We start from the raw sequence: 27486 nt of genomic DNA, 5'->3' as shown, positions 1-27486 counted from the left end.
AACCACAAGCTTCATAAAAACATGATTCTTAGGCAAAAGGCAAGTAGACAAGCATCATCAACTAGTCCTTCCTCCTCGGAGATGATGAAAGGCCATCTCCTTAAATCTATAGCTTCCCCGCGAGTATTAACCCAGGATCCTCCACCTGGCAGCCCTGATAATCTCAATGATCCCCTGAACAGTAGTCCTATAGTGTTTCAATGCTCTCCCATCCTGGAGCCAAGAGACGATCAAGCAATTCCATCCCCGAGTCCCATGCGGGTAAAGGATTTTTCTGTTGGTTCTATCCCCATTCCTATTTCGTTGTCATCACCTCCCCCTGATCAAAGTCTCTTATCCCATATAAAAGGAAAGGAGCCTTGTATGTCGGTTACCCCTGTAAACTCACTTGCATCATCACTAGTCAATCCTTATGACAGCGATTTGGATTTTCTTCTCAACTGAAAGTCTCTTGAATTGGAGCCTTTAATGATCCATAAGCCCAAGAACAAGGTTTCGCCTTTCATCAGCCGGACTCTGCTAAAAATATAACCGTTAGGAAAAAGAGTCGAGGTGGCAGCAGGCATTTTAGAGGAAGAACTACTGTCACAGACAGAGGGGTTAGAAATCTTTCTTTGGTTGATGTGCCTATTTATGATATACCAGATTCACAACCTCTTAGAGCAAGCATGGCTGGTGAATCATCCAAATGATTCCAATTGTTTCTATGAATATTAGGGGTCTTGGCGTTGATCCCAAATTCTTAACGCTAAAGAATTTCTTCTTCTCTTCTAGGGTTGGAATAATTCTTATCCAGGAAACTATGCACAGTCGTGAAGCTACCATTTCTTACTTCAGGAAAATGCTTCCATCATGGTATATGGTAGCTATAGAGGCTCGAGGTTTATCAGGGGAACTTGCAACTCTTTGGGATTCTTCGCGAGTAAGAGCTAAAGCTTATAAATGTTTTGCTGGGATTATCATTTCGGCATCCATTAGGGGCAAAGACATTCCTATTAATATCTTAAATATTTATGCGCCATACAAAAATAGAGCTCCTTTTTGGGATAATTTTTTCTCATCAAACATTTTTGATATTGAACATCTCCTAATTGCTGGTGATTTAAATGTTACATTAAGTTCAGAAGAATGCTGGGGTTATGGAAAGAAAAAGGACCTGCTTGTTGATTACATTAAGCTTGAGCTGCTAAACAAAAATATGGTGGATATCGTCCCCCCGGAGATGAAGCCGACATGGACAAATGGCAGATCTGATAAGGCCTATATTGCTAAAAGAATTGATCGATTTTTTGTACATATCAGTATCCTTGATAAGATGGGCATGCCCTTTTCAGCAGTGGAAAATGTACTGGTATCGGATCATAGACCCATTCTATTAACTTGGCCGGAAAAGCATTTCAGAAAGGGATATCCTTTCAAGTTTGACAGAGATCTCTTACAGGATCCAGCATTTAATGAATATATTTCCAATGCATGGAAAGAGCTAAAAGCAAGGGATAAGATCCCCCCTTTTTCAACATTCAGAGAAAAGATGACAGAGATCAGAAAGCTAGTGAAAAAATGGCAAATTCAAAAAAGGCAGAAAGATAAGCGGGACCTTCAATCAGTCCAACAAGAGCTGGACACTCTTTTGCAATTATCAGATTCTAATACATGCTCTTTTTAGGTTGAAATGCAACATAAGAGAGTTGGAAAGAAAAAATTTAAATCGCTGAAGCAGGAGGAATCTTTTTGGAGGCTTAAAAGCAGGGCCTTATGGCTTCAGGAAGGCGACAAAAACACTAAGTTTTTTCATAATTATGCAAACGCCAGACGAGTTAAAAACTCCATATGGAAGATAAGGGATGATAAAGGAGGTTTTGTTGTTTCTCAAGAAGATATTACAAAGCAGGCTGTCAGTTATTTCAAGAAACAATTCAGCAGAGGGAAAGACATTGCATTCCGAGACATTCTATGGGGTATTGATCTGATTCCTCAAATGTTTGATGATGAGAAGAATGAGGCCTTGTTCCAGCCAATCTCTGAAGAGGAGCTTCTTGGAATTATGAAGTCTTTCAAGAAAGACAAGAGCCCCGACCTAGATGGCTGGACAATTGAGTTCTTCATCCACTTTTTTGACCTTATCAAACAGGATCTTCTGAGAATGGTGGAAGCGTCCAGGATGTCTGGTAGCATTCACCATAATACTACTTCTACTTTGATTGCCCTAATTCCAAAAAAGGGGGTGCCAGATTCTTTTCATGACTTTAGACCGATTTCTCTATGCAATATCTCTTTCAAAATCATCACAAAGGTTATTGCTGAAAGAATCAAAGGAACGCTGGCCTCCTGCTTATCATCAAATCAACATGCTTTTCTGAAGGGGCGCAATATACTGGATGCTGTGGCCAATACTCAGGAATGCCTTCACTCCATGTCCTCTCAAAATATAGAGGCTGCCATTATGAAAATTGACCTGCAAAAAGCTTATGATTGCTTAGATTGGGGATTTATTGAAAGTCTTTTGGAAAAGATTGGCTTGAAATCCAACTCCATTCGGTGGATCATGGCATGCGTAGTAAATGTTAACTATGCAGTTATTATTAACTGCATTCCCTCCCACTTTTTTCAAGCAGAGAGAGGCTTGCGTCAGGGCTGCCCCCTTTCACCACCCTTGTTCATTTTGGCCAGAATTCCCTGAGTGCCACATCAACAAAGCGGTTGCTGAAAACATATGCAAACCGGTTAAGATTTGCAGGCACAACTTCATATCGCATAACCTTTTTGTCGATGATGTCCTTTTATTTGCAATGTTATGCAGATCATCATGGATATGCTTAAAAGATATTCTCGAGAGATTCCAAAGAGCGTCTGGGCTTTTTATCAACAAAGCGAAATCTTTTCTATACCACAATGATACCAACATGGATATGGTTATTTGGACTTCTCAGCTTTTTGGCATAGAATCAAAATCGCTTAAGGAAGGCCTCAAATATTTAGGATTCCACCTTAAAGCAAAAGCTTACTCAAGGAATGGCTGGCAATGGTTGATTGATAGATTCTTTAAGAAGATATCAGCATGGGAACATAGATCTCTATCATTGGCAGGCAGAGTCATCCTCTCTCAATCTGTCTTGTTGCAGTTGGCGGTTTTCTGGGCACATTTATTTATCCTCCCGACTAGCATTATTCATAACATGACCAAGATCACGGCTAACTTTATTTGGGGAGCCAAATCTGAACAGAGCAAATTTCATCTATTCAAAATGGACAACATTTCTTTGCCTAAGCACCTCGGGGGATGGGGTCTAATGGATCTAAGGCTTTTTGGGAGAGCCCTGGTATGTAAATCGCTGTGGAGGGGTGTTTCTGGGGATGGTCCATGGAGTATTACGATAAAGAAAAAATATATGAAAGGCAAAAGTCTAGAATATTGGTTCAGAACAGGTGCTATTGGAGCTAAACAAGGTTCTGCTATCTGGCTCAGTTTCAGAAAGGTTGAGAAATACTTTTTGAAGAATCTAAAATGGAGGATGTTCTCTGGAAAAAATATCTTAATTGGTTTGGATCCTATTGCATGCTCTCAGGGAAGTATATCTATTCCAGACAATCTCATCTTTATCTTTCATAGAATGGGTTATTTTACATGGGACAAGCTCATTTCTGATTGGAGAGGCCTTTCGCCCTTATGGAAGGATGCCTCTGATATTGGGCTGCGAGCTGATTTGTGTTCATCCTGGAATAATGTCAAAGTCGCCTTAGCAGTAAGCGGGATTAAACTTGCAGGGCTAAAAGATCACTTAACATGGTCTCTATCAAATTCTCATATGACAACACAAGTTAAAGATATTTACTCTGATCTTGTATTTGCAAAGGCCTCGTCTTCAAGATCAAATTCCCGATGGCTTTCTGGAAAGTGGGCTGCCCTCTTAAAATGATTCTCTTCTCATGGTTAGTCTATAACAATAAAAACTTGATATGGGATAACTTGAGGAAGAGGAGCTGGCATGGCCCAAGTAGGTGCTCGATGTGTGAAGCTGATGAGGAGACAAATCTTCATATGTTCTTTCATTGCAAGGCCTCCCAACAAATCTGGTATGACTTAGCCACCTCTTTTGGCTTTCCTCACACTGTTTTTATTTCTATCCATGCAGCGTTCGAGTGGTGGGGCAGGCAAGAGGAGTCTACGCGTATCCTCCTGGTCATTATGTTATGGTATGCGTGGAAATGGAGGAATTTCAAGATCTTCAAAGACTCAAAGATCCCTTACAAGTCTATCCTGCATAATATTTCTGCATTCTATGATTCAATCCCAAGAAAGATGCCCAAATAAGTATTTGGAATGTTTTATGGACGTTGTGTTTTTTCTGCTCTCGGCTTATCTGTCACATGGGCTTTATCAGGCTCATTCTCAGCTTGCAATAAGTTTCTTCTAGTTTTTGCTATTTTGTGTATGTTGCCTTGAATCTGTGCTTGGCTCCTCTCAGTCATTTTGTTATATGTCTCATGTGTCCGGTGTTCTCCTACATATATGTAAACTTATGTCTGTTGGTTTTTTTGAGGCCTCACAGGCTGCTCCCTTTTGTACCTTATCAAGCTTCTTATATTGTCTTAATATAATCTATATCGCTTTTTCTTCTGAAAAAAAATATATATAAATAACTATGTACATTTAATAACTTTTTAACTAACTATTAATTTAAATTAATTTATTTATTCACTTTTTAACTAACTACTAATTTAAATTAATTAATTTATTTTATATAGTCCCTTTAAATAAGAATATAACTAATTAACTTCCTTTTTTTTATTTAAATTAACTTAATTATTAAATATAGGTCTTGTCCTTAATCCTGTCCATCTAACGTCTCCTGGTCAAATTTAGCCGTTATATAGCCGTTTGAGGTTCTGCTCTGACTATTTAATATGCAAAGCTTGATCTGATTCTTCAACTTGCCCTGACGATGAACCACGCTGGTTGGTTCGAAACGCGTCGACAAATGAAATTTCGTGTGATTTACGTCGAAGAATCTCTCATATACTTAGTCCTTGTTTCCAAAATTGTTTTTGGTTCTAGTATTATTTTCCCTTCTTCACTAATCTCTGGTCGAATAGTTTGGATTGGGATCTTATCACCAATTACCTTATTTAAGCAAAAAACAAGGAAGACTGGATGTACACGTGAAGATGGAGGTAGCTCCAATTTGTAAGCCATACTTCCAATCCTCTACAACACCTTATAGGGGCCATAATACCTTGGAGCTAATTTATTGTCCTTCTCTTGTTGCTTGAGGGACATCTGTTCTTATGGTTGTAGTCTCACAAATACTCAACACCCCACTTCAAATTCCATTTCACTGCGATGCTGATTTGCTTGTTGTTTCATCCTATTTTGTGCCATAACCAAGTTTTCGTTCAATAGTTTTAGAACCTCTCGTTGGTGTTGGATGTGGTCCTCTACTGCTTGAGCTGTAATAGTCCCTTTCAAGGGTGATGTGATGGGTGCTTATATATCCTTAAAGTGCCATATTGGTGACATTTTTGATGAAGTATGGAAGGATGTGTTGTACCACCATTCTGTTAAGGGCAACCATTTGATCCATTGTGTCTGTTTATCAGATGCAAAACAACATAAATATCCTTATGAACATTTATTGACAATCTTAGTTTGTCCATCAAATTGAGGATGGTTAGATGAGCCGTGAGCCAACTGAGTACCCAAATAAGAAAATAATTCAGTCCAAAAATTTATAGTGAAAATTAAATATGTCTTCAAGAACTCTAAATGTCCTCCTATAGGAGAAGTGTGTAATTCCAATGGAACCTTCTATTTGAGTTGAGAATTCTTACATAAGCGATCTTGATACCATAACAAATCATTTTTCCATGCAAATTTTTCTACTGCATCAGGGTCCTCGTTTAGCTGTTGAATAATCTTGCATATCTTCTCATCTTGATGCCATTCTATCCTTGCTTCTTCCACCCAGTCAAATTGTGGAATGGTAATAGCACATAGTAAACCATTTGTGTCTTTCACTTTCCTTGAGAGTGCATCTGCCACAATATTTTTGTTTCCCCCTTTTGTAGATAATTTCAAATCCATAACCCAACATCTTTGTGACCCATTTTTGTTGCTCTTCTGAAGATGGTCATTGCTCCAAGAAGTGCTTCAATCTATCATGATCTGTTTTTACTTTGAAGTGTCTTCCCATTAGGTATGGATGCCATTTCTTAATTGCATGTTGTATGGCTAACTTTCTTTTTCATATATAGGTTTGAGTAAGTTCTTTCCTTTAAGTTCGCTACTTTCAAAGGCAAGGGGCTTCCTTCTTGCATCAAAACTGCACCAATGCCATGGCTTGAGGCATCACACTCCATAATGAATATTTTTGTGAAGTTAGGTGTCGCCAAGATGGGAGTTGTACACATAACCTCTTTAAGTTCTTCAAATGATTTGGTTGCTTCTTTAGTCCAAGAAAATGCTTCCTTCTTCAATAATTTTGTTAGAGGTGTTGCTATTTGACCATAATTCTTGACAAATTTGTGGTAATATCTTATCAATTCTAAGAATCCTTTGAGTTTCTTCAAAGTATTGGGGATTGACCATTCCCTCATAGCTTTGATTTTGTTAGGATCCACCTTGACACTATTGTGTGATACAATATGACCCAAATATTCCACTTCTTGAATCCCAAAGTCACACGTGGAAGGCTTTGCGTATAGTGTCAAAACCTTGTCAGCATGTTTTACATGCTCTTCCCAAGATTTGCTATGAATTATTATGTCATCAAAAAGTACTAGCACAAAATTTCTAAGGGTTTGAAGATAGAATTCACTAGTCTTTGAAATGTTGAAGGTGCATTTGTAAGTCCAATTGGCATACCCAAAAACTTAGAATGACTTTCATGTGTTCTAAAGGCTGTTTTGGGAATGTCTTTTTGCTTCATTCTGATTTGATGATATCTAGAATGAAGATCCAACTTAGTAAAGAAGATTGCTCCATGCAATTCATCTAACATTTCATCAATGACAAGAATAAGAAACTTATTTTTGATTGTCATTTTGTTGAGTTGTCTGTAGTCTGGACACATACGCCACGAACCATCCTTTTTGATAACCATCACCATTAGTGAAGAGAAAGCACTCTAGCTATGCTAAATGATGCTTGCCTCTAACATTTCTTGAACCATATGCTCAATTTCACTCTTTTGTGCATGTGGATATCTATAAGGCTCGATGTTAGGTTGTACACTTCCAGGTTGCAAATGAATAGCATGGTCATGATCTCAGATAGGTGGAAGACCCTTAGGCATTTCTCCAAATACCTTAGCATGATTGTTGATAACATTTTGAAGATCCACTAGAGCAGAGGATATAGATGTTTGAACATCTAATGAACACAATTGTGCAACTACACTTGGTGTCCCTTTTTAGCAATTTTGTCATGCTATTAGAGCTTATCACTTTACTAGGTTTCCCTTGGATGCCTCTAAGCTCAATTTCCTTTCGTTTTGAGAAAAATCTTATGAAAAGATCTTGGAAATTAAGGACAACTGTTTCCAATGATTGTAACCATAACTAATAACTATAGAGAAATGGAAAATATTTCTTTTCTTCATTCATCTTCTTTTCTATTTGTTTTTTATTTTCATTCATCTTATTTTCTATTCCTTCTTTAGTGTCATTCATCTTCTTTTCTATTCCTTCCTTATGTTCATTCATCTTCTTTTCTATTTCTTCCTTAGTTTCGTTCGTCTTCTTTTCGAATAATTGGAAACAATGACCCTTAATTCCTAATCATGGATTTTTCTTCTTTTCTATTACTTGCTTATTTTCCTTCATCTTCTTTTCTATTCGTTCCTTATTTTCATTCATCTTCTTTTCTATTCCTTCTTTAGTTTCATTCATCTTCTTTCCTATTCCTTCCTTATTTTCATTCATCTTATTTTCTATTCTTGTTATGAATATTATAATAATAATAATAATCATATTTATGATTAATTAAACGAACCTTGTATCAAAGCGTAAATAAACTTTGTTCGTTACAATTCCTTCCTTAGTTTCGTTCATCTTCTTTTCCATTTCTCTTTTAAGCTTTTATTGAGAACCTGAGAAAGCCTCCTTTTTCAATATACTACTATCCATTTCATTAAAATTCTTCTCTATTTGAGATAAATTAATTTCTAAGTCTTCACTTTCTTCATGAGTCAAGGATGGGCCATCAATAGATTTAATTGGTCTAGTAGCTTTCTTTGGAGGCATGTTGGAAAATAATAATAACCCTCTTTATTACAACAAAAAAGGGATCCTCTAATAAAAACTTAGGTGACTAGTAAGTTATGTACCTTAATTTGGAGATTATCAGAATGCTGAAGCTTAATTGATATATATTTAAGCTTTGAGGCCTTTTGGATCTGAAAATTTGTTTTGTAATACTTTGATATGTAGTTTCTACAATTACATGGTTGTGAACTAAATTTGATGTGCCAACTGAAAGTTATAGTAATTTTTCGAAAACTTGCTGATATTTTGGCCTCTTCTTACGAGTAAACTTGTATGGTGTGCCATATGTCCTATTCTTGAACCTGTACTCGAGGTACGACTATATGTCTCCTAAAATTCTTGAAGATTTCATAGTGAAAATTTTCAGACAAAAGATAGAACAAAAATACTACGTTGACCTTTTTAAAATTTATATCATCACTGTTCACAAACCCTAACTTCTAGAGGGTATAACTCCCAAAGTATAAAGAAGCAAATTCTGAAAATGGAATCAGATATTCCCCAAGATTTCTCTTTAATATGATCCAAGTTTCACTTTATGAAGCCTTACATAACAAAAGTTATAGCACACTTGCCTAACTGCCTTGTTTGAGACTGAATTTTGGAGCATATAGAAACCCTAAATTCCTTGGAGCATATCTCTGAAAATATAGTGAACCAAGATTTGTAACTTGGACTAGGTGTTCACCACGATTTCGCCTCAACGTGGTCCAAGGTTCAAGTTCTAAAGTCTCACAGAGAAAAAGTTATAGTGAAAATGCCGAACTGACCTATTTGAGACAAAATTTAGGAGCATTCAGAAACCCTAACTTACTTGGACCATATCATTGAAAATATAGTGAACTAAGGTGTGAAACTTGAATTATAGAGTTTTTGGGATGTCTTCTCAATCTTATCTAGGTTTCACTATTTGAAACATCCCAGGAAAAAAGTTATCGTGAAAATGCCACGTTGACTTGTTTGAAGGAGCAAACCACTAGGATCAAGCGCTCTGATACTAAATGTTATGATCCTTGCGGCTTAAAAATGATAACAAACCAATAATTGCAGTCCACTTCGAGGGTGAAACCTCCTTTTATAATAAATACAATGAATGAGACAATATTTGATGATCCTAAGACTAGGTCTCCTCGGTATATGTATAGGAGACACCAGATACAATTACAATAAATTAGGACCATGAGAGGATTCTAGCTTACATAACAACATAACAATAGAAATATAATCGCTCAATATTGAGGGCTTAACAAGGAGTTTTTGGATTAACATGGGGCTTATATAGGGTTTAACATGCTTCTTTGGAGAATTTTGTAAGTCTCATGCTTTATTTTCTATATTTTTCATATTTTATGTGTGAAGTAGGGTTATTATTTTATGCCATAACTTTTTTTTGTATCTATGTCGAAATCTTGCTCCATTATAGTGTTCAAAATTGTTCTCTTTGAAGCCTACAAGGGAATTTTGATTGTGCATTCCTTATATTTAATTTCTCCCATCACAAGAAAAATAGTTGGAGTCTTAAAAGTGGATGCCCTAGTCCTCCCCCTTCTCCATCAAAACCGTTCTCATTGAATTTGACCTTGGAAGACTCCAATAAGCTCATTTAGGTTAAGACACTAATCATTATTGTGTTGATCATCCATAAAATTTATAGATGGCTAGGGTTAGATGCTAGGGTTTTAGGGTAGAATTTTGCATAAAAATGAATTTGTGTTGTATGTTTATGGTTCATAAATTAGGAATTACATCAATAAGTAATACAAAAGCAAAATTTAGCATTGTTTCATGGTTAAAATACCTTCTTTAGGGTTGATGTCATTCTTATTTGTTGTTTATGCATAGTTTTTTGCTCCAAACTTCCATTTCCTAACCCTAATCATGGCAATTATTGGAAGGCTTTGTTCTCGTTTTGTTGATTATCTTGGAAAGGTCTTTTCTTTGGTTGTTATATGACATCATGTACCCTATCATTGCAAATCAACAAAACCCTAACTTATAACAACCATCTTTTTGGTTTACATTGGCATATAATATGTAGGCCTTTCTAGGCCTCGTCTGTACTTTATCCCGTTTATTAGATCAAATATCTATCACCTTGAGCCATAGTACTTGAATATCCTTTAGGTGATTTTGAGAAGCCTCCCCTATGGTCAAATACCACTAAAGAGCACGAAAAATGTCGCTGAGGTGATAGTAGCAACACTTTCTCTTGTTGACATGAGGTCTGGTTCCACCTAGTCTGGGTTTGCACTAGGCCATGCTAGATTTTGTGGCCACAATGCAGATAAGGGTTGCCCTCGATGATATGTATTTTGGGTTTCTAATTGGCCGATCAATTGTGATGGTGGGAGATGTAGAGGTAATTGTTTTGAAGGATGGATAATTACAACAACAATTTTTGTTGGTGGCTTTAACTCAAGGAATGTTGCGACAACCTATTGTTAATTTTGTTGCATTGCATATATCTCATGCTTTGAAACCCTTGATTCATTATGTCAAGATTCTTAGGATGAAAGCACTCTTCTTATTGACACTTGGGATGAGAAGTCATAAAATAGAGATCCCAATCTCCCACTTTGGAGTAGTTGCTTTAACAAGGGATGGATTATCGGGAAGTGGTGGATTGAGTAGAATCCATATATGTGGATAATGTTGAAAATAGTAACTAGGTTCAATGTTCATAATGACCTCATTGTAAATCATGACATTGTATATTCTTTATAAAGAAAGAAAAGAAAAGAAAAGAAAAAACTATATTTTTATTTTTGGAGTATGGGTTTCATACTCAGTTTTGAGTCAAAAACATGTTCTTCATGCTTTTAGGTCTTTTAGGTCTTTCTAGGACAAGGAATATTATTGGTCATATGCCATAGTCCCATTTGGACTAATTATAATAAAGAAAAATACTTATTTTGTTAAGAAAAAACCATGGATAAGCCCAAGACAAGGTCGGCCCAAGGAGCAGGTCAAGTCAGTCTAAAAGGAGGGAATTCAACCCTCAAGAAAGGCTATATAAAGGAGAGGAACTCGACTTATTTCGTCACTCTTCTCACACAAGTTCGATATGCAATAACAAAGAAAAGAAAGAGTAGCTAGAGGATGAAGAAGAGGAGCAAAAGTCGAAGTTTGTCAAAGATGCTCTTTTCTTGTCTCACTAGGGTTTGTGAAGCTGCTAGTTGCAAGAGGCTGAAATTCTATTGTAGGGGCTGAAGTTGCAGTGTTGAAGTTCTGGAAGCTATCTCAAGGAAGATCTTGCTAGGGGCTGACTTGGGACTTGGAGGGTTGTTGGCTCTGGTCTTTGGGTCTTGGAAGTCTCTTTTGTAAGCAAATTCTAAAGAAGAAGAGAAGCATTTTTTGGGTTTTCCCCTTGGAGGGTTTTTGCCCTGGCTTGGAGCCTATATCTTGTGTACTTTGTGTTGTTGTGATCTTCTTTGTTTTGGTAATTGCTTGATGAACAAAGATCTATTAAAGTAATAAAAGGCCAACAAATATCACAAGTAATTATCAAGTTAAGGAAAGTCGTTTAAATACTAAAGTCTCCCGATTTTCTAACATGGTATCAGAGCTAAGGTTCAAAAGGAGATTGAAGATCACATCTTTGTTGGCACTATGGCAGGGTCTACAAGAAAGGGTTTCAAGGTTCTTGGAAATCTTGCTACATCCATCAAGAATTGTCTATTGAAGATCATCTCCAAGCTCACAAAAGAAGTAATAGATGGAAGTGTGTTCTTCGCTTTATCCGAAACTTTTAAAGACGAGAATGTATGGGCTATTGATAGTGGTGCCTCCAGAGATATGATGGGAGAATGTAGTCAACTACAAATCCTATCTAAGGGTAAGTCATCTCATTCAATCAAACTTGGAGAAAAGAAGAGTTATCTTGTGAAAGGGATTGGATCCACTTCTTTGGAGCTCGAGTCTGGTGGAAGCATTCACCTCAACAATATCTTGTATGTTCTAGGTTTGAAGAAAAACTTACTTTCTATTTCTTGTCTAGAGGATAAGGGTGATAGAGTTGCTTTTGTTGATGGAAAGGTTTTGGTTTGGGGTAAGGGCTCAAGTATTAATGATGCTAGGGTAATTGGGATTCATGAGGGGACATTGTATATACTCTTTACACCTCTATCTCAAGCCCTAGTCCACTTGGAAGTGAGTCCTTTCGAACTATGGCATAGAAGGTATGGACACTTTCATTTTAAGATTTTTCTGTCTCTAAGTCAAATGGTCAATGTCATCCCTGAGTTGAAGAAAGAGAATGGAGGGACTTGTAAGGGATGTGCTTTAGGCAAGAACGTAAAGAAACCATTTGCAAGTAGTGACACCAGATTTAAGGAAATTTTAGATCTCATACACTCGGATGTATGTGGACCTATGGCAATCAAGTCTCTTGGTGGGCATCAATATTATGTAACCTTCATTGATGATTACTCAAGGAAGACTTGGTTATACCTTCTCAAGGATAAGGATGAGGCATTCGAAAAATTTCAGGAGTTCAAGAATGAAGTGAAAAACCTATTTGAGAGAAAGATCAAAATTCTGAGGTCCAACAATGGTGGAGAATACAACTCCAAGGAATTAATAGCTTTCGGTAAGGAAGCAAGGATTAAGATGGAGCTCACTGTTCCTTATAATCCAGAACAAAATGGTGTTGCAGAAAGGAAGTATTGAACTATTGAGGAATGTGTCAGGGCTACGTTGCATGATCAAGATCTCATTAAATTCCTATGGGAGGCATGTATGACAACTATTTACTTGCAGAATCAAAGTCCTCACAGGATTCTCAACAATATGACTCTGGAATAAGCATTTACAAGGAAGAAGCCAAGTGTGGATCATCTTCAAATATTTGGGTGTCCTTTGTATATTCATATACTCAAGGACAAGAGAAAGAAGTTAGATCGTACCAGTCTAAAGGGCATCTTTGTGGGATATAGTGCTTCATCTAAAACATATAGAATCTATATTAAGGAGGATCGTCGAATTGAAGTAAGCAGGGATGTCATCTTTGATGAAACTATAGCTTACAAGAAATCGAAGGATGCTCCGGTCGACTCTGATGAAGAAGAGATACCTATTTTTGAAGATATCTCGAGGGACAATGATGGTCAAGATACGACACTCGATAAAGAAGATGTTGAAGGTCCTAGTGAGCCTATACAACAAGTGATTATTCCAGAAAATCATAAGAGGCTTGCTTGGTTGAGAGCTACTCTACAAGAAGCAGAAAGACATATAGCATATGGGACTATCAGAGAAAGTCAAAGACCTAAGAGTTATTTAGGGTATGCTACATACATGACAAAGCTTATTGAAGTAGAGACTTCCTCCTATGAAGATGCTGCTAAACATCAAGAGTGGAGGAATGCTATAGAGAAAGAATACCCGTCTATACTGAAAAACGATGTTTGGGAAATCGTCCTTAGGCTAAGTGACAAGTCTATAGTCACTTCAAAATAGATTTACAAGATAAAGCACGCTACAGATGGGAGCATCGATAAATACAAAGCAAGGTTTGTAGCAAGAGGCTTCTCACAGAAAGAAGGGATTGATTATGAGGAAACCTTTGCTCACAAATACGACAATAAGATCGCTTGTTTCGTTGGCTGCTACTATGTGATGGAACATCCATCAAATGGATGTCAAGACAACTTTCTTGAATGGGACCTTTGATGAGGAGGTTTACATTGAGTAGCCTCAAGGATTTGAAATAACTTTGAAGGAAACTCATTTCTGCAGGTTGAAGAAAGATGTATCTGGCTTAAAGCAAGCACCTAGAGCTTGGTATGCAAGGATGGATGCATACCTATTAAGACTTGGTTTTACCAAGAGTACTGCAGATCCTAACCTATATATCAAGGTGGTCCAAGGTGAACCAGTTATCATACTCTTGTACATGGATGATCTACTAGTCACAAGTGTAGAGAATGGATTCAGGAATGCAAAAAGCAGTTAGCAGCCGAGTTCGATATGAAGGATCTTGGGATTATGCATTATTACTTGGGACTAGAAGTATGACATAAGCTAAGAGAGATATATCTTGGTCAAGGTAAATATGTGATCAAGATACTTCAAAATTTTGGCATGATGGATAGCAAGCCTGTGATGACTCCTATGGTTACAAACTCAAAAGAAGTTGAGGAGTTTAGTGTTTGGTCTAGACAGTTGATTGGGTCCTTGATGTATCTGGTGAATACAAGACCAAACATTTGATTTGCAGTGAATGTCCTCGGTCAGTTTCAGATAGAGCCAAAACATGATCATTGGATTGCAACCAAGCATATCCTAATACATTTGCGTGGAACCATACATCACTGCCTTCGGTATACTGGTAGTGAAATCCAGCTCATGGGATATACAAATTCAAATTGGGGTGGTAGTGAGATAGACGGAAGAAGCACAACGGGTGGATGCTTTAGCCTGGGGTCTTCCATGGTATCATGGATGAGCAGAAAGTAGGATACGGTTGCTTTGAGCAGTGCTGAAGCTGAATATGTTGCTGCAAGCGATGTCTGTCGGGACACAGTGTAGCCCAGGTAGTTTTTATTAGACTTGTTTGAAGGATTGCTTTGCCCTACATGGATACATTGTGATAATGTGAATTGCATAAAATTGACTGAAGATCCTGTATTTCATGCTAGAACAAAGCATATAAACAATAAGTACCACTATGTCAGAAGCTTGGTACGAGATGGGGTCGTGGAGCTACACTATCTACCTACAGATGAATAGGTAGCTGACACACTGACTAAAGCGTTGCCAAACAAGAAGCTTGAGTACTTGAGAGGCATGCTTGCTTTAGTGGACATCTCTTCCTTGATTGAGAGGGAGGGATGTTGGATAGTTCTTGTCTTTACGGGTCAAGCACTAGACTAGGACTAACATCCGTAAATCTCAGTGAAGGCCATAAAGAAAGAAAAGAGTCCAAAGGATTGGATAAACATCTAGATTGGAACTTCTTATGGATTGTAGAATCCAGGGAAATAAGTTATTGACTGATGCTCTTTGAGGATGAGGTAGGGCATCCAAGATAAGAGTAGTCGAAGATGACCGATATTCTTTGAGGATCTAGGTTTGGGAATCCAAGATAAGAATAGTCCTAAAAGGACATACCTTGTCGACATCTAGATGGGGTATGTGCCTTGAGAGGTTGTATGGAAGCTCATGTAAAGCCTCCTAGCATAATGTTCATAATTAAAAATGAGCTTGCCCAGTTAAGACCTTCAAGGATAGTGCTAGTTGTGATATAGATGCTTGACAAAGATGGCTTATGAATTCGACTCTTCTTATGAGAATGCTTCAAGATTGAGATTCCTTGTACCATGTAGTGGGATTATGAATAGCTCCCTAGTTAAGAGGGAGTGTTGAAAATTGTAACTAGGTTCGGTCTTCATAATGACCTCATTGTAAATCATGTCATTGTATATTCTTTATAAAGAAAGAAAAAAAATAAAAAGAAATTTTATTTTTATTTTTGGAGTATGGGTTTCATACTCAAGTTTGAGTCAAAAGCATGTTCTTCATGCTTTTAGGTCTTTCAGGGCTTTCTAGGATAAAGGATATTATTGGTCATGTGTCACAGTCCCATTTGGACTAATTATAATAAAGGAAAATATTTATTTTGTCAAGAAAAAGCCATGGATAAGCCTAAGACCAAGTCGGCCCAAGGAGCAGATCAAGTCGGCTTGAAAGAGGGAATTCGACCCTCAAGAAAGGTTATATAAAGGAGAGGAATTCAACTCATTTGGTCACTCATCTCACACAAGTTCGATCTGCAATAGCAAAGAAGAGAAAGAGTAGCTGGAGGACGAAGAAGAGGAGCAAAAGTTGAAGTTTGTCAAAGATTCTCTTTTCTTGTCTTGCTAGGGTTCGTGAAGCTGCTAGTTATAGGAGGCTGAAATTTTGAAGTAGTTACAGGAGGCCGAAGTTGTAGTATCAAAGTTCTGGAAGCTGTCTCAAAGAGGATCTTTCTGGGGTTGGCTTGGGACTTGGAGGGTTGTTGGCTTTGGTCTTTGGGTCTTGGAAGTCTTTGGGTTTTTCCTTGGCTTGGAGCCTATATCTTGTGTACTTTGTCTTGTTGTGATATTTTTTGGTAATTGCTTGATGAACAAAGATCTAATAAAGTAATAAAAGGCCAACAAATATCACAAGTATTTACCAAGTTAAGGAAGATCATTTAAATACCTAAGTCTCTTGATTTTCCAATAGATAACAAGGTGAATAACAACATTTTTGATTTGTTGTTTGTTTTAGATAAGTACCCTATGTATTTTGAAAGGAAAATGGCTCTATAGAAATGAGAACTTATTATCTACATTTTTTGTAAATGCTTTCAAAAGTGATTTTTTGAACTGGTGTGAGTAGACTTGAAGTAATATGAATGATATCTTCTTGGAATGTTTCTTGGGTCTGGAGGGGGTAGCTATTTGTGATTGATTTTACAACAAAATAGTCCACAAGACTAGTTCTCATTAATGTTCCACCAAGATTCCGGGACGAGGAGACGCATAGGGAGGATGTGTGAGAGTACCGTCAAATTTTAGGGAAATTTAGGGGCTACGGGGAGACATCTGGGTATATAATTTTTTTTCATACACGCACATAAAAAAGTCAACTTAATATTCAATAATGAAAGCATAAATCTATTGACCCGTACATAATTGAATTAAGTAATGAAACACACTGATCCATATTCATCATTCATATTGACACATACATCATTCATCTGTATACCACGCGATTCAAGATGGAATACATTAATCGATATCATCATTCATCATTCTAGAATCCACATTGATTTAAAAATTAATTTCATCATTTATTGTAATGTTCTTGTTTTTGGTTTCCCTTATGATGTGGTTGGGATGGATTTCCAGGGTGTGTTAGCCAGGACACATGAGCAAGGTTATGTTAGTAGTGGGCCTAGAGGATTTTGAAAGAGTTTTATGGGGTCTGACGAGGCTCGCTTGCTATATTTCATCATCGGAGTCAGTTCCGCGCAGTTCGTTCTTGGTTCCATTGCATTCCGATGATTCCAATTAAATGGGGTTATTACCAACATATTTTAATTAAATACACTAATGGTGTCATTTGGGTAGGATTATTTGGAGAAACACCTTCGTGTAATAGCTCGTTGGAGCCGGAATGAAGGGGTCTACATGATAGGATGATGAAAAGTGATTTTATGTGGTTGGAGGGATCATAGAGGAAAATTTACCATTTTCCGTTATTAAAAGTGACAAAAATAAAATAAAATAAAAAGTCACCTAATTGAAATTAAAAGGAGAAGCTTCTAGAGTGAGAATAATATAATAAAAATAAAAATGCTTCTAGAAGGTTGGAGAGGGATCCATCCAGTCTTTAAAAGAGGGTGAAGCAAGCCATTGGGCATCTTGGATTTGTAGTATTTTTTGTTTGAGAGGTTTTTACGAATGTGACTCTTAGCTTCAGAAAGCCCTAGGACCAAAACCCTTGGGTACTTTGGTGAGATTGGACAGAAACCCATCTCATCCCTTAGTGAATTCATTCAGAAATTCATTCAAAATTCACAGGTGTGTTTATCAGTTCCAATTTCAGTTTAGGAGGCCAGGGTCAGCACTGTAGCAGTATTAGTATTTCGGGAGGCCACCATCTCAGTGGTTTTCCAGCTAATTTGATTGCCAAGTTTTATTGTAGTTCATTATATCTTCTTAGTATTAAATAAATAAAAATTAGCCGGTGTTCGCCGCAATCTATTGCCAATTTTCTAGGTTGCAATTGTATGAGTTATTTCATCACTGGCAATTTTATTCTATGAGTTTATTGTGTTTCTGGTAAATTTTCATGGTGTATTCTACTGCGGGGAATTACTGAAATCAATTGATCAATTAAAAAAACTGGAATATTATAGTGTCCCAAAATTGTTTGAATTTTATCTAAAAGGGATATTACATTTGTCATTCTAGAATGTAAGTTGATTTAGAATTTAAATTCATCATTCATCATTCTAGAATCTAATTTGTACTAAGCAAAATTGACTATAGTAGATACTGAAGTCTTATGATTGAAATAGTAAATTGATATAACTAAAACTCAAAAGGGGTGCTTTTGGGCATCCCCCTTTTGGAGGGGGTGCGCCCAAAAGCACCCCTTTTGGGGAAACACATCACCCACAAGGGTGAAAGATTTCCCTTTGCGTATCCTTTGAAGGGGGATGTGTCCCTCTGGAATGCTGATTCTGATATAATGCACTTGGAATGTTGTGGGTTCAACAGCTTATGTTCAACCTTGGTGTGAGGATTCTGATCATTTGAATCCTAATCATGCTCACTTTCCATTGTTGGATTGAGTTCATTAATTTGTTGGACCACACCAAATCTTATGTTAAGTTTATTGGAGAGAGGTTTGTACAGGTTTTCTTATTTGACCATGGATTTTACATTGATCGAGCAAGCACCCATGGTGTATGTTGAAGTGGATTGCAGTAGGGAAATCCTTTAGTGCATTATTTTTGTTGATGGGTGTCAAAAGCTTTGTGCAAATGTTGCCACACTCGAGTTATCATAGTGCTTGCTTTGCTTGTAAATTAGATGATTGTTATGTGTAAGGACTATCCTTGCGTAAAAGCACTGATTGTTGACAAAGTAACTCAATTAAGAGTCAAGAGCAATTCAATGATAAAGTATAGGTTGTAAATCTTGCAATTCATCAAGAGGTTTATCCTAAACAGATAAGGAGGAGGTTGCTAAGTCTTCTAGCAGTGGGGCTTCAAGAGTCATCTGTATAGCTTCAATTGACAAGGATGGGTGGCAAATTCCACAAAGTGGTAAATGAAAAGTTGCATCCAATGTGCAAAAAAAGTGCCACTTGTCTACCCATATCATGTAAAGCAGTAAACCATATAATATTGAAATATCAGATGACATGTTGATTAGCAATGTTTTTGGGTCATTGGATAGCAATGGTGTTGTGATGAGCTGAAGCTTGAGTGTTGTTTGTGGAATGTGAGGGGGATAACTCTCCCTCCAGAAAAAAAGGTGATTATTAGGGATTTGAAAATTGATCTGTATTTTAAGACATGATGTTCTCTATTTGTAGGAGGCTAAGACTCAAGGTTTGACCTTCGATCAAGATATTGTTTCTTTTGCATGGGATCTCTTGGTCAGCTGATCACAAGCATAGTACAGAAGGTTCATTTCATGATGTGTCATGCCCTAGTTGAGCTTTGTAATGATGCCAATGGGTTCTTGAAAATCGTTTTGTGGGGGTGACTTGTAAACTAGTAGGCTGGGTATTTGATTTATGTTCCATTTGTGCTGCCAATTTGGTTGTAGACAAATGCAATTTATGGGATTGGTTGGCAAATGCTTTGCCCTAGGTTGAATAGGTTTTTATTGGTGATAATAATATGGTGGAAAGGAAGGGTGATATAGAAAGGAGGCTTGATACTGTTGTCCATGGCAAGGAAAAAGAAATTTGGACTTTGTGCAAAGCTCTTAGCCATTTGTTTGATGTTAATTGGAGCCAAATCCACTTGGATTTTGGTGGTTGGTTCAGTTGGTTGAACAAATAGAGAGATGTGCAGATTATTCAAGCTAGGTGCAACAAAGGATATGCACCTAGTGATGTATGTTCTTTTTGCATAGGGTGCATTTGGGTTCTGAGCCGACACTTTTAATTGATCTTTTATCACTAAACCTGATGGGATTTATCTTGGTTCTACTGGAAGTATATACTATACATGCATTTGTTTTGGAAATTGCCCTACTATGGTATTTTGTTGCCATTTCACCACCTCACTTCCAAGGAGTTTGGCATTACAATAGAATAGTGTGTTTGTCCTCCATTTGGAGGATGGGATGTAATGCAGTTTTTAAATTTTAACAACTAAGTCTCCATAAAATCTTTATTGGCTAAGTGGGATCTCTTTAGGGAAAATGCTACAAAGGACCCTTTTACTGTCCTTTACATAGATGTGAGCTGAACTGTTGTTTACATTATTTTGTTAGGTAACATTTTTTCATTTAACAAGCAGCTTGTTTGGTTATAAATGCGTGTTAGTTTCAGATGCTGCAAGAGAAGCCCCTTTACTCTGCATTACATATTGATAGGACTAAATGTTTTGTCTGCATTAAAATGAACTTTCCTTTTTGTGATTTGCGTGTTGCTATTGTGAGTTTGATTTTCTTGGTTATTGAATTATGAAATTAAGGAACTCTTGATACATAGGACATGATTCTTCTATAATATTCAATCATGATTTCCAAGCATCTTGTTGTAAGGAACTTGTATTTGAAAATTTCTTAATATGCTGGATTTTATTATAGTATGTATGATTAATACTTTGCAATCTTTACTTTGTACAAAGTTACCAGAGTCTATTCTGAGAATGACTTAGTGAAGCTGAAGAGTAAGAGTTGCCTGGGAATCGGGAAAATCTTGAGAGTTGACTGAGAAATAAATAAAAAAATACATAAAGTTTACTAAATTACATAAAAATACTACCAAATTCTTAAAAAGTACTTTTCATCAATGTGAAAGTTTACCATGTTTATATAAAGTAAAATTTCAGTAATAACCCGTTTCAATGTACATAGATGATAGAACATTCTAAAAAATGCCACGGATTCTATAATGTTGATTGGTTGTCTACTGTGAAATCAGGTCAGAAGAACAAGCAATATGAGTGCTTTTCTTTCATTCTTTTATAGGCCAACAACAAAGACTTGTCGAGTCAGTCTGGCTTGTTTGACCTACCTGAGAGTCCAAGTCAGACTCATAATAGAGTTGACTCAACTCAGTTTTCTTATAGAGTGGATACAGAGTTGGGAGTTGGCATGGAGTTGGAATAGTTTTGTAACACATGTTCTCATTTTCATTTGTTTGATATTGAAATTTCGTTCATTTACTTCATCTGCAAGGTTTCGTCTTGCCATTTTTCAAACTTTGTGTTGGCAAATTTTTGGTTCTAAGTGCCTTTTTTGTATTTTATAATACTATAAGAGATGATATTGTAATCAAACTGCCATTGACAAAGTTTCTCATGTCTGCAGTGCCAATTGTATTATGTGGATGGATATGCATTATACACCGTGGGCACTAATTTTTTTATGTGATGCCATGATACATTGTTATAATGAACAAGATTGAATAATTTATTTCTCTCAGGCTAGGGAAATTCGGTAGCAATGTTTTTCTCTTGGTGTGTTATTGCTTATCCTGTCTACACTATGCCCATCTTAGTAAATAATGAGACTCCAGGGACCAGGACTCAAGTCAAGGATGGAGTGTTTCATATTTTCATTCTGTTCACTGATTTGTGCTGCGTTGAACACCATTGGAATGGTTGTATCCATGGAATATTGTCTTTTGTTTGTGTTCTAGGAGACATGAATTACTATTTTACCTGTCAAGATTGAATGATTTGCGCAGTGCATGGTGAAGATTGATTATATTATACTAATTTTCCATAAAGGACTGATGTTCCATAAGTTATTTGATTACAGTTAGGTGATTGAGGATTTATTCTTGTTAACTTAATGCATTAGATGTGGTACCCTATGTTGCTAATAGATTTGTCCTCTATTGAATATCATAGGAATGGTTGTAGCCATGGAACACCATCTTACTTCTGTATTCTAGGTGAGATGACTGACCATTTTACTTTTCAAGACCAAGGGATTTGCCCACTGCATAGTGGATGTTGATTATGTTAATTTCACTTAAAGGTCTGCTCTTCAGCAAATTATTTGGTTCTTGAGTTGGGCCATTGAGTCCTCTTTTACATGATGCACTTGATAATGTACCCTATTTTGCTAATGGATGCAGAAGAACAACCTTGTTAAGGGTTGTCCTCTTACATTCACATGGGCTTTAGCTGTGAATACTTTTCTTTAGATGTATTTTAATGTTTCTGAAGTTGTCATGTTCAGGATTGGCTTGGGCGATCTGTGAATACCTTGTGCAAGTTACAAGGGCGCCTACACTCTTTGCAACTCACTTCCATGAACTTACAGCACTAGCTCATTCAGAGGAAACACCTGTCCATGGACCCCCCAAGGGCCCACCTGTGGGTATTGCAAATTATCACGTCAGTGCACATATTGATACAAATACTCAGAAGTTGACTATGCTGTACAAGGTGTTTACCCTTCCTTGTATAGCTTTATAGCCTATATTATTTTGCTTGCATTCTATAAGTTCTCTACAACTTATATTTCTTTTTAAAAAGATTTAATTTTAAATGATACTAGATACAATATTCTGTTTTTGTCTGTTACCGAATCTAAGAATTTATACATTGGATGTGTTTGTTTCTTTGAAGTGAAGACTTGATAAATTAGTGAATTTTAATAGTTTAAATAAAAAAAGAGGTTTTTGAATTGGAACTATAAGAGCCAAAAAACAGATATTTAAGCTTGCTTGTGCATCCTTTTCTTTTTTGCCTTTTTTCTTTCATGTTGTGAAGATGACGTCTTTGTGCTTTTAATAGAATGCTTCTTCCCTTTGTCACATTGACAAAAATGAGCATTAAGAATGAACATCCTGATTTGGTATACTCATGCCAGTTCTTCAGGTGCCATCTGATCTACTAGAAAACAGTTCTAATGGGTAGGTTAAGAAAGATAGAGTGAGTATAAGGTAATTGGCTATGCTGATGAGTAGCATGACAAGCATAACCATTTAATGTAAGTACTAGTAACTAAGGGTTTTTGATGGTGCTGTTTTTATTGGAACAATAGGCCATGGATTATGGCTTTATGCTACTTTCTTTGCTCATTTTTGTGTGTTATCTGTGAAGACATGAAAATTTGTAAAGATGCAAAATTCATTTCTTCTCATTGTGTCATATACAATTTCATAAAGGTTCTCACTGCTGCTTAAGTTTGTTTTACCATTGTCCTATTCTCTAAATTCTAAAGCATTCATTATAAGTCCCCACTGAAGTGGGGACAGGGATGAATATGGTTTTGTGGGGTGGGTAGCAGATTTAGCAAATTTCAGAATAGTCGTATAGGGGAAGCACCATATATATATGCAAAGACACCATGAGTTCTACATAATTCAGAATGAGTGTTGCACTTATCACGATATTATTGGAATTATTGCTAAACTGCCCCTCGCCAACATTATTGCCAAAATTTATCGCGATAAATTCAGTAATTATTGTGAGACGATCGTAATTATCACGCTGTTACTCTTTTTTGCCAATTAAAGCCTATGGATTAGGCTTTTTTGGTCATTTTGGTTTTTTATGTTGTTGAGATTGAACTCTGAGAGGAGAAGCCACCTTGTGACCGTTTTTCAACCAGCAAACAAGGGGAATTCCATAGTTTTATTTGCCATTAGTTGAGTATTTGTGGAGTGGAGATCTACTCCAATATACCATTTCCGTATTTCGAGGTATGTAAAATATATTTTTGCCTTCCTTTTCTTTGTTTTTCAAGATCTAGTATAGGGTATGCAATGTTCATTAGATATACCTTGTTTCTCTCTCCTTGAATGGAGGATTTAATACTTATGTAGCTAGGGTATTTTGGTTGGAGCATTTTTCATGTTTTTTCAATTTTGTGGATTTCTATTCTATTTCGATGTTTCCCTCCCTTTTTTGTTCCGTAGGTTTTCAAATTGAAGCCAGTTGTGGCCCAATCAAACTCGTTCTACTTTGGTCAAAACCGGTCAAAACAAAGATCAAACTGTCCGGTTAGCGTTGGTCAACTCTCCCTTTCTCTCCTCACACATGTGGCCGGGAGAGAAGATAAACCTTGGAAGAAAATCAGATCAGGCTTGGTTCTTCATTGGTGGAGAAAATGAGACATCAAATCTTCTATATATACTTGTCGAAATGGGTGTAACACCCCAAAGGACACATCCCTTCACTGAGTAGGCCGATTTGACTTTCCTAAGCCAAGTAGATTTTTCACAAAATTAAATTTTACATAAATTTTCTAGGCCGACTTGGAGGCTCTTTAGCAAAGCAGGAATACCTCTTGACGCTACAAAAAATCAATAGTGTCTATAGTACTAAAGTGGATGGGCAAGTGGTAACCCAACTTGTGAGACACAACCAAAGATTTTGGATGGGAGTGGAGAAGTTGTGTGTTAAGTGAACCTTTAGTAAAGGTTCTTCGCTTGGTTGATGTTGGAATTTCTATAGTACTAAAGTGGATGGGCAAGCGGTAACCCAACTTGTGAGACACAACCAAATATTTTGGATGGGAGTGGAGGAGTTGTGTGCTAAGTGAACCTTTAGTAAAGGTTCTTCGCTTGGTTGATGTTGGAATTTCTAAATCTAACCCGTTAGAAATTCTTCCTGTACTATCTGGTTTATTTCACCTACTTGTTTAATTACTTAACAAGTTATTTACCATGTAAATACTGAAAACAAACACAAGTACAATACCAACATCTACAGACCATCAACTGAAAGAAAACGAGCACACAAGTGACGCCGTTATTTTTGGACAAATGTCCCCGGAAAAACCCAATGCAGGAAAACCGGTGCAACTATTCAAAGGGTTATATTATTATGCAATTTATCTGAGTACAACTGGGTGCCTAAACTGGCTCATCCGACAGAGAAAAATATCCGGCAGCAATACCTCTATATTCGAAAATAGGTATTCATAAAACTTGTCCCATGAAACCCTCTCCGACACAACGGAAGCTCAGCGCTAACCCTTCTGGCCATTGCGTCAGCCTCCTGCTGACCTGCATTAGCCCCAGGACCATCTGTGTCAACCTTCTGAGGCATTGCACAACCTTTGCATCATTCCCGTTGCCCTCTGCGTGGATGACGCAGTTTCTCCGGGCTTTGCGCTGCCTCTGCTAGCCTCTGCGTAGCTTGGACTGACTGTTGCTCTCGCTCTCTTCGCAGCTGTGCTGGTCTCCCAGTATTGCCCCTGCCTCTCTGCCTCGTACTCACTGCCCCTCACTATTGATCACTAATTCAACTTTGCTTAACAACCCCGCTCTAGCAAAATGGATGACTGATCATGTTGGTGTGTTCTCCAAGTGACCCTCAAGCCTCCTCTTATACTTTTCTCGTTGACAAATCAACGACTAAGATTAGATCTGGCTTGATCCATGATTTTTGGACCATTCTAACACAGTTTTATATTAATTCACATTAATATTTTATTTTCCCTAATTTAGACTTAGGGACTCCATTAAAAATATTAATGATTTTAATATCTCCCAAATTGTTTAGAATCTGCCCAAACCATTTCTAGGTTATTGGAGATTTCATGTGCCTTAGCCTCTCCACCTATTTTCGTGGCTAGAGTACATTTGATGCTACCCCAAATCAACACTCCCTCTTAGTGAGGACTGTGCTTTAGTAATACTCCTCATTGAACATCATTCTGATCATCTGGCATCGGTCCCTGTGCTGATGCTAGGCCTGCTGCCCAACATCCTCTGCATTGTTGCATCTTGTACTACTACCCATGGCCCTGTCACTGCCACTGCTGCGTCCGTACTACAACTCCCTCTACATTCGTGCTGTTGCCCATGGTCCTGCCACTGCCACTGCTGCATCTGTACTGCAACCCCTCTCATCATGTTTCATCATGCTGCCCATAGCACTACCACTGCTAACTGCTGCATTGCAACTCAGTTACTGAGAAGTAAGTAACTGATCTCCCAACTCTGACATCTCCGTAAGGCTAGAAACACACCTGATGCTGAAGCTCCCTCTGTCACTAACAAGTGCTTCCTCTCTGACCTCTGCGCTGTTGCAACAACTCCATGCATCTCGCACCGTTGCACACCTCTCTGTGCCATCTTGCACTGGTGCAACACTCTCGTGCTACTCGCACTACTGCTTCATGGGAATCTTGCATTGTAGCTCCCTTTGTCGCTCCATCTACATCTGTCTCTACTGACATCCGCTAGTACTGCTACTTTTCTTCGGGGCTCCTGTGGCAAGGTCTAATCCAAGAGTTTGGGTTCCTCTAGGATCCTGCCCCTCATCGCTTGTAGTCCATCTGACTACAGCTCGATGTCTCCCCACTTTCGCTCAAGTGGCGTGTGTGCACTCATGGCATAGTCATCGTCTGTCTCCACTTCCTTCTTTGCCCTTGTTGGCGCAACCTTGGTCTCAGAGGCTTCTCCCTTGCTCTTCTTCCTTGGAGATTGAGTCGCATAATGACCCAGCTCCCCACAGTGGAAGCATTTGACCTTAGAGAGGTCTTTCTTCTTTTGTTTCTCTTGCTTTCCCGCAGATGCTAGAGCCGCATCCTCTTCTTCCTCCTTCTTGATTCTGACCCCTTTGCTGCTACTCCCTGCCTTGGTTAGCCGTCTGATCTCTTCTTGAGGAAGAGCTGCCCACAGTTCTTCCTAATCTAGAAGATTCGTCCAACCCAGTATGCTCTGAACAAAAACCTCCCAATCCTCGAAAACTGCGTTTAGTGCAGTCCTCACCATCAATTCCTCATCCGGCGTGGCCCCTATGGAAGCTAGCTGGTCACGGATCTCCTTCAACCAACCGAGGAAGACATTTATCTGCTCTCCCTTCTACATCTGGTATGCCCTTAGCTGATTCTCTAGGAGCATCTTCCTCTGTACGAAAGTATGTTGGTACAATGTCTTCAAGGCATCCCACATCTCCTTTGCCGTTTCCTTCTCGGCAATATGTGGTATCACATGATCCTTGACCCCAACAAGGATGATGCACTTAGCCTTAGCCATTGCCTCTTCATGCCTTTCATTAGCTATCGGGTCAACTAGGATAGCTATCACTCTCGAGACAAAGCCCTTGAGACGATGTCTGTCTAGAATGGACAAGATCTTGGCCTTTTAGACCACAAAGTTGGATGCTTCGTCCAACCTATCCTGATCTCTCAGCCCATTCATGACCATCTCACTGCTCTTCTTTCGACTCCTCTGAGTCTCTCTACTTCCCTCCTGGAAGTCCTCTGTTCGACTTCTGTTGAGTCTCTCAACTTCCTGTCTGGAAGTTCTCGGTTCGACTCCCTCTGAATATCAATTTCTCTTCTGGAAATCCTATTGCCAATGTCAATTTGCTCCACTCCGATTCGTCTGTGCAACTGCAACACTGATCCAGATTCCTTGGCTAGACATATGCCTCGGCAACAACTCCCTCCACCTTGGTCTTGCCCTGTTAGGTATTGTTCTAACCACAGTACCCCACCAGCTTCGCTCCGCAAACTACCCACAACCTCCTATGCCCCAACAACTGAAGGATTGAGCCACTTGGCTTTGCGTAAATTCGGCACCAACAAATCA

The 27486-nt window shown here is 37.9% G+C and overlaps 1 protein-coding gene across 1 annotated transcript in view; it reads left to right on the top strand.

The window, feature by feature from the left end:
• The window catches only part of MSH2 (MUTS homolog 2), a 220453-nt gene that overhangs the window by 96024 nt on the left and 96943 nt on the right, over window positions 1-27486 (top strand). Inside the window, exon 11 of the mRNA XM_089428792.1 lies at window positions 22170-22378. Coding sequence (XP_089284918.1) covers window positions 22170-22378 — 209 coding nt within the window. The remainder of the gene's footprint in view (window positions 1-22169; window positions 22379-27486) is intronic.

The sequence above is a fragment of the Pinus tabuliformis genome, chromosome 4_2 (genome assembly GCF_031772625.1).
Source record: "Pinus tabuliformis cultivar Carrire ecotype Pingquan chromosome 4_2, CPIR1, whole genome shotgun sequence".
Lineage (NCBI taxonomy): Eukaryota > Viridiplantae > Streptophyta > Pinopsida > Pinales > Pinaceae > Pinus > Pinus tabuliformis.
This window is presented reverse-complemented; position numbering and strand designations above follow the sequence as displayed.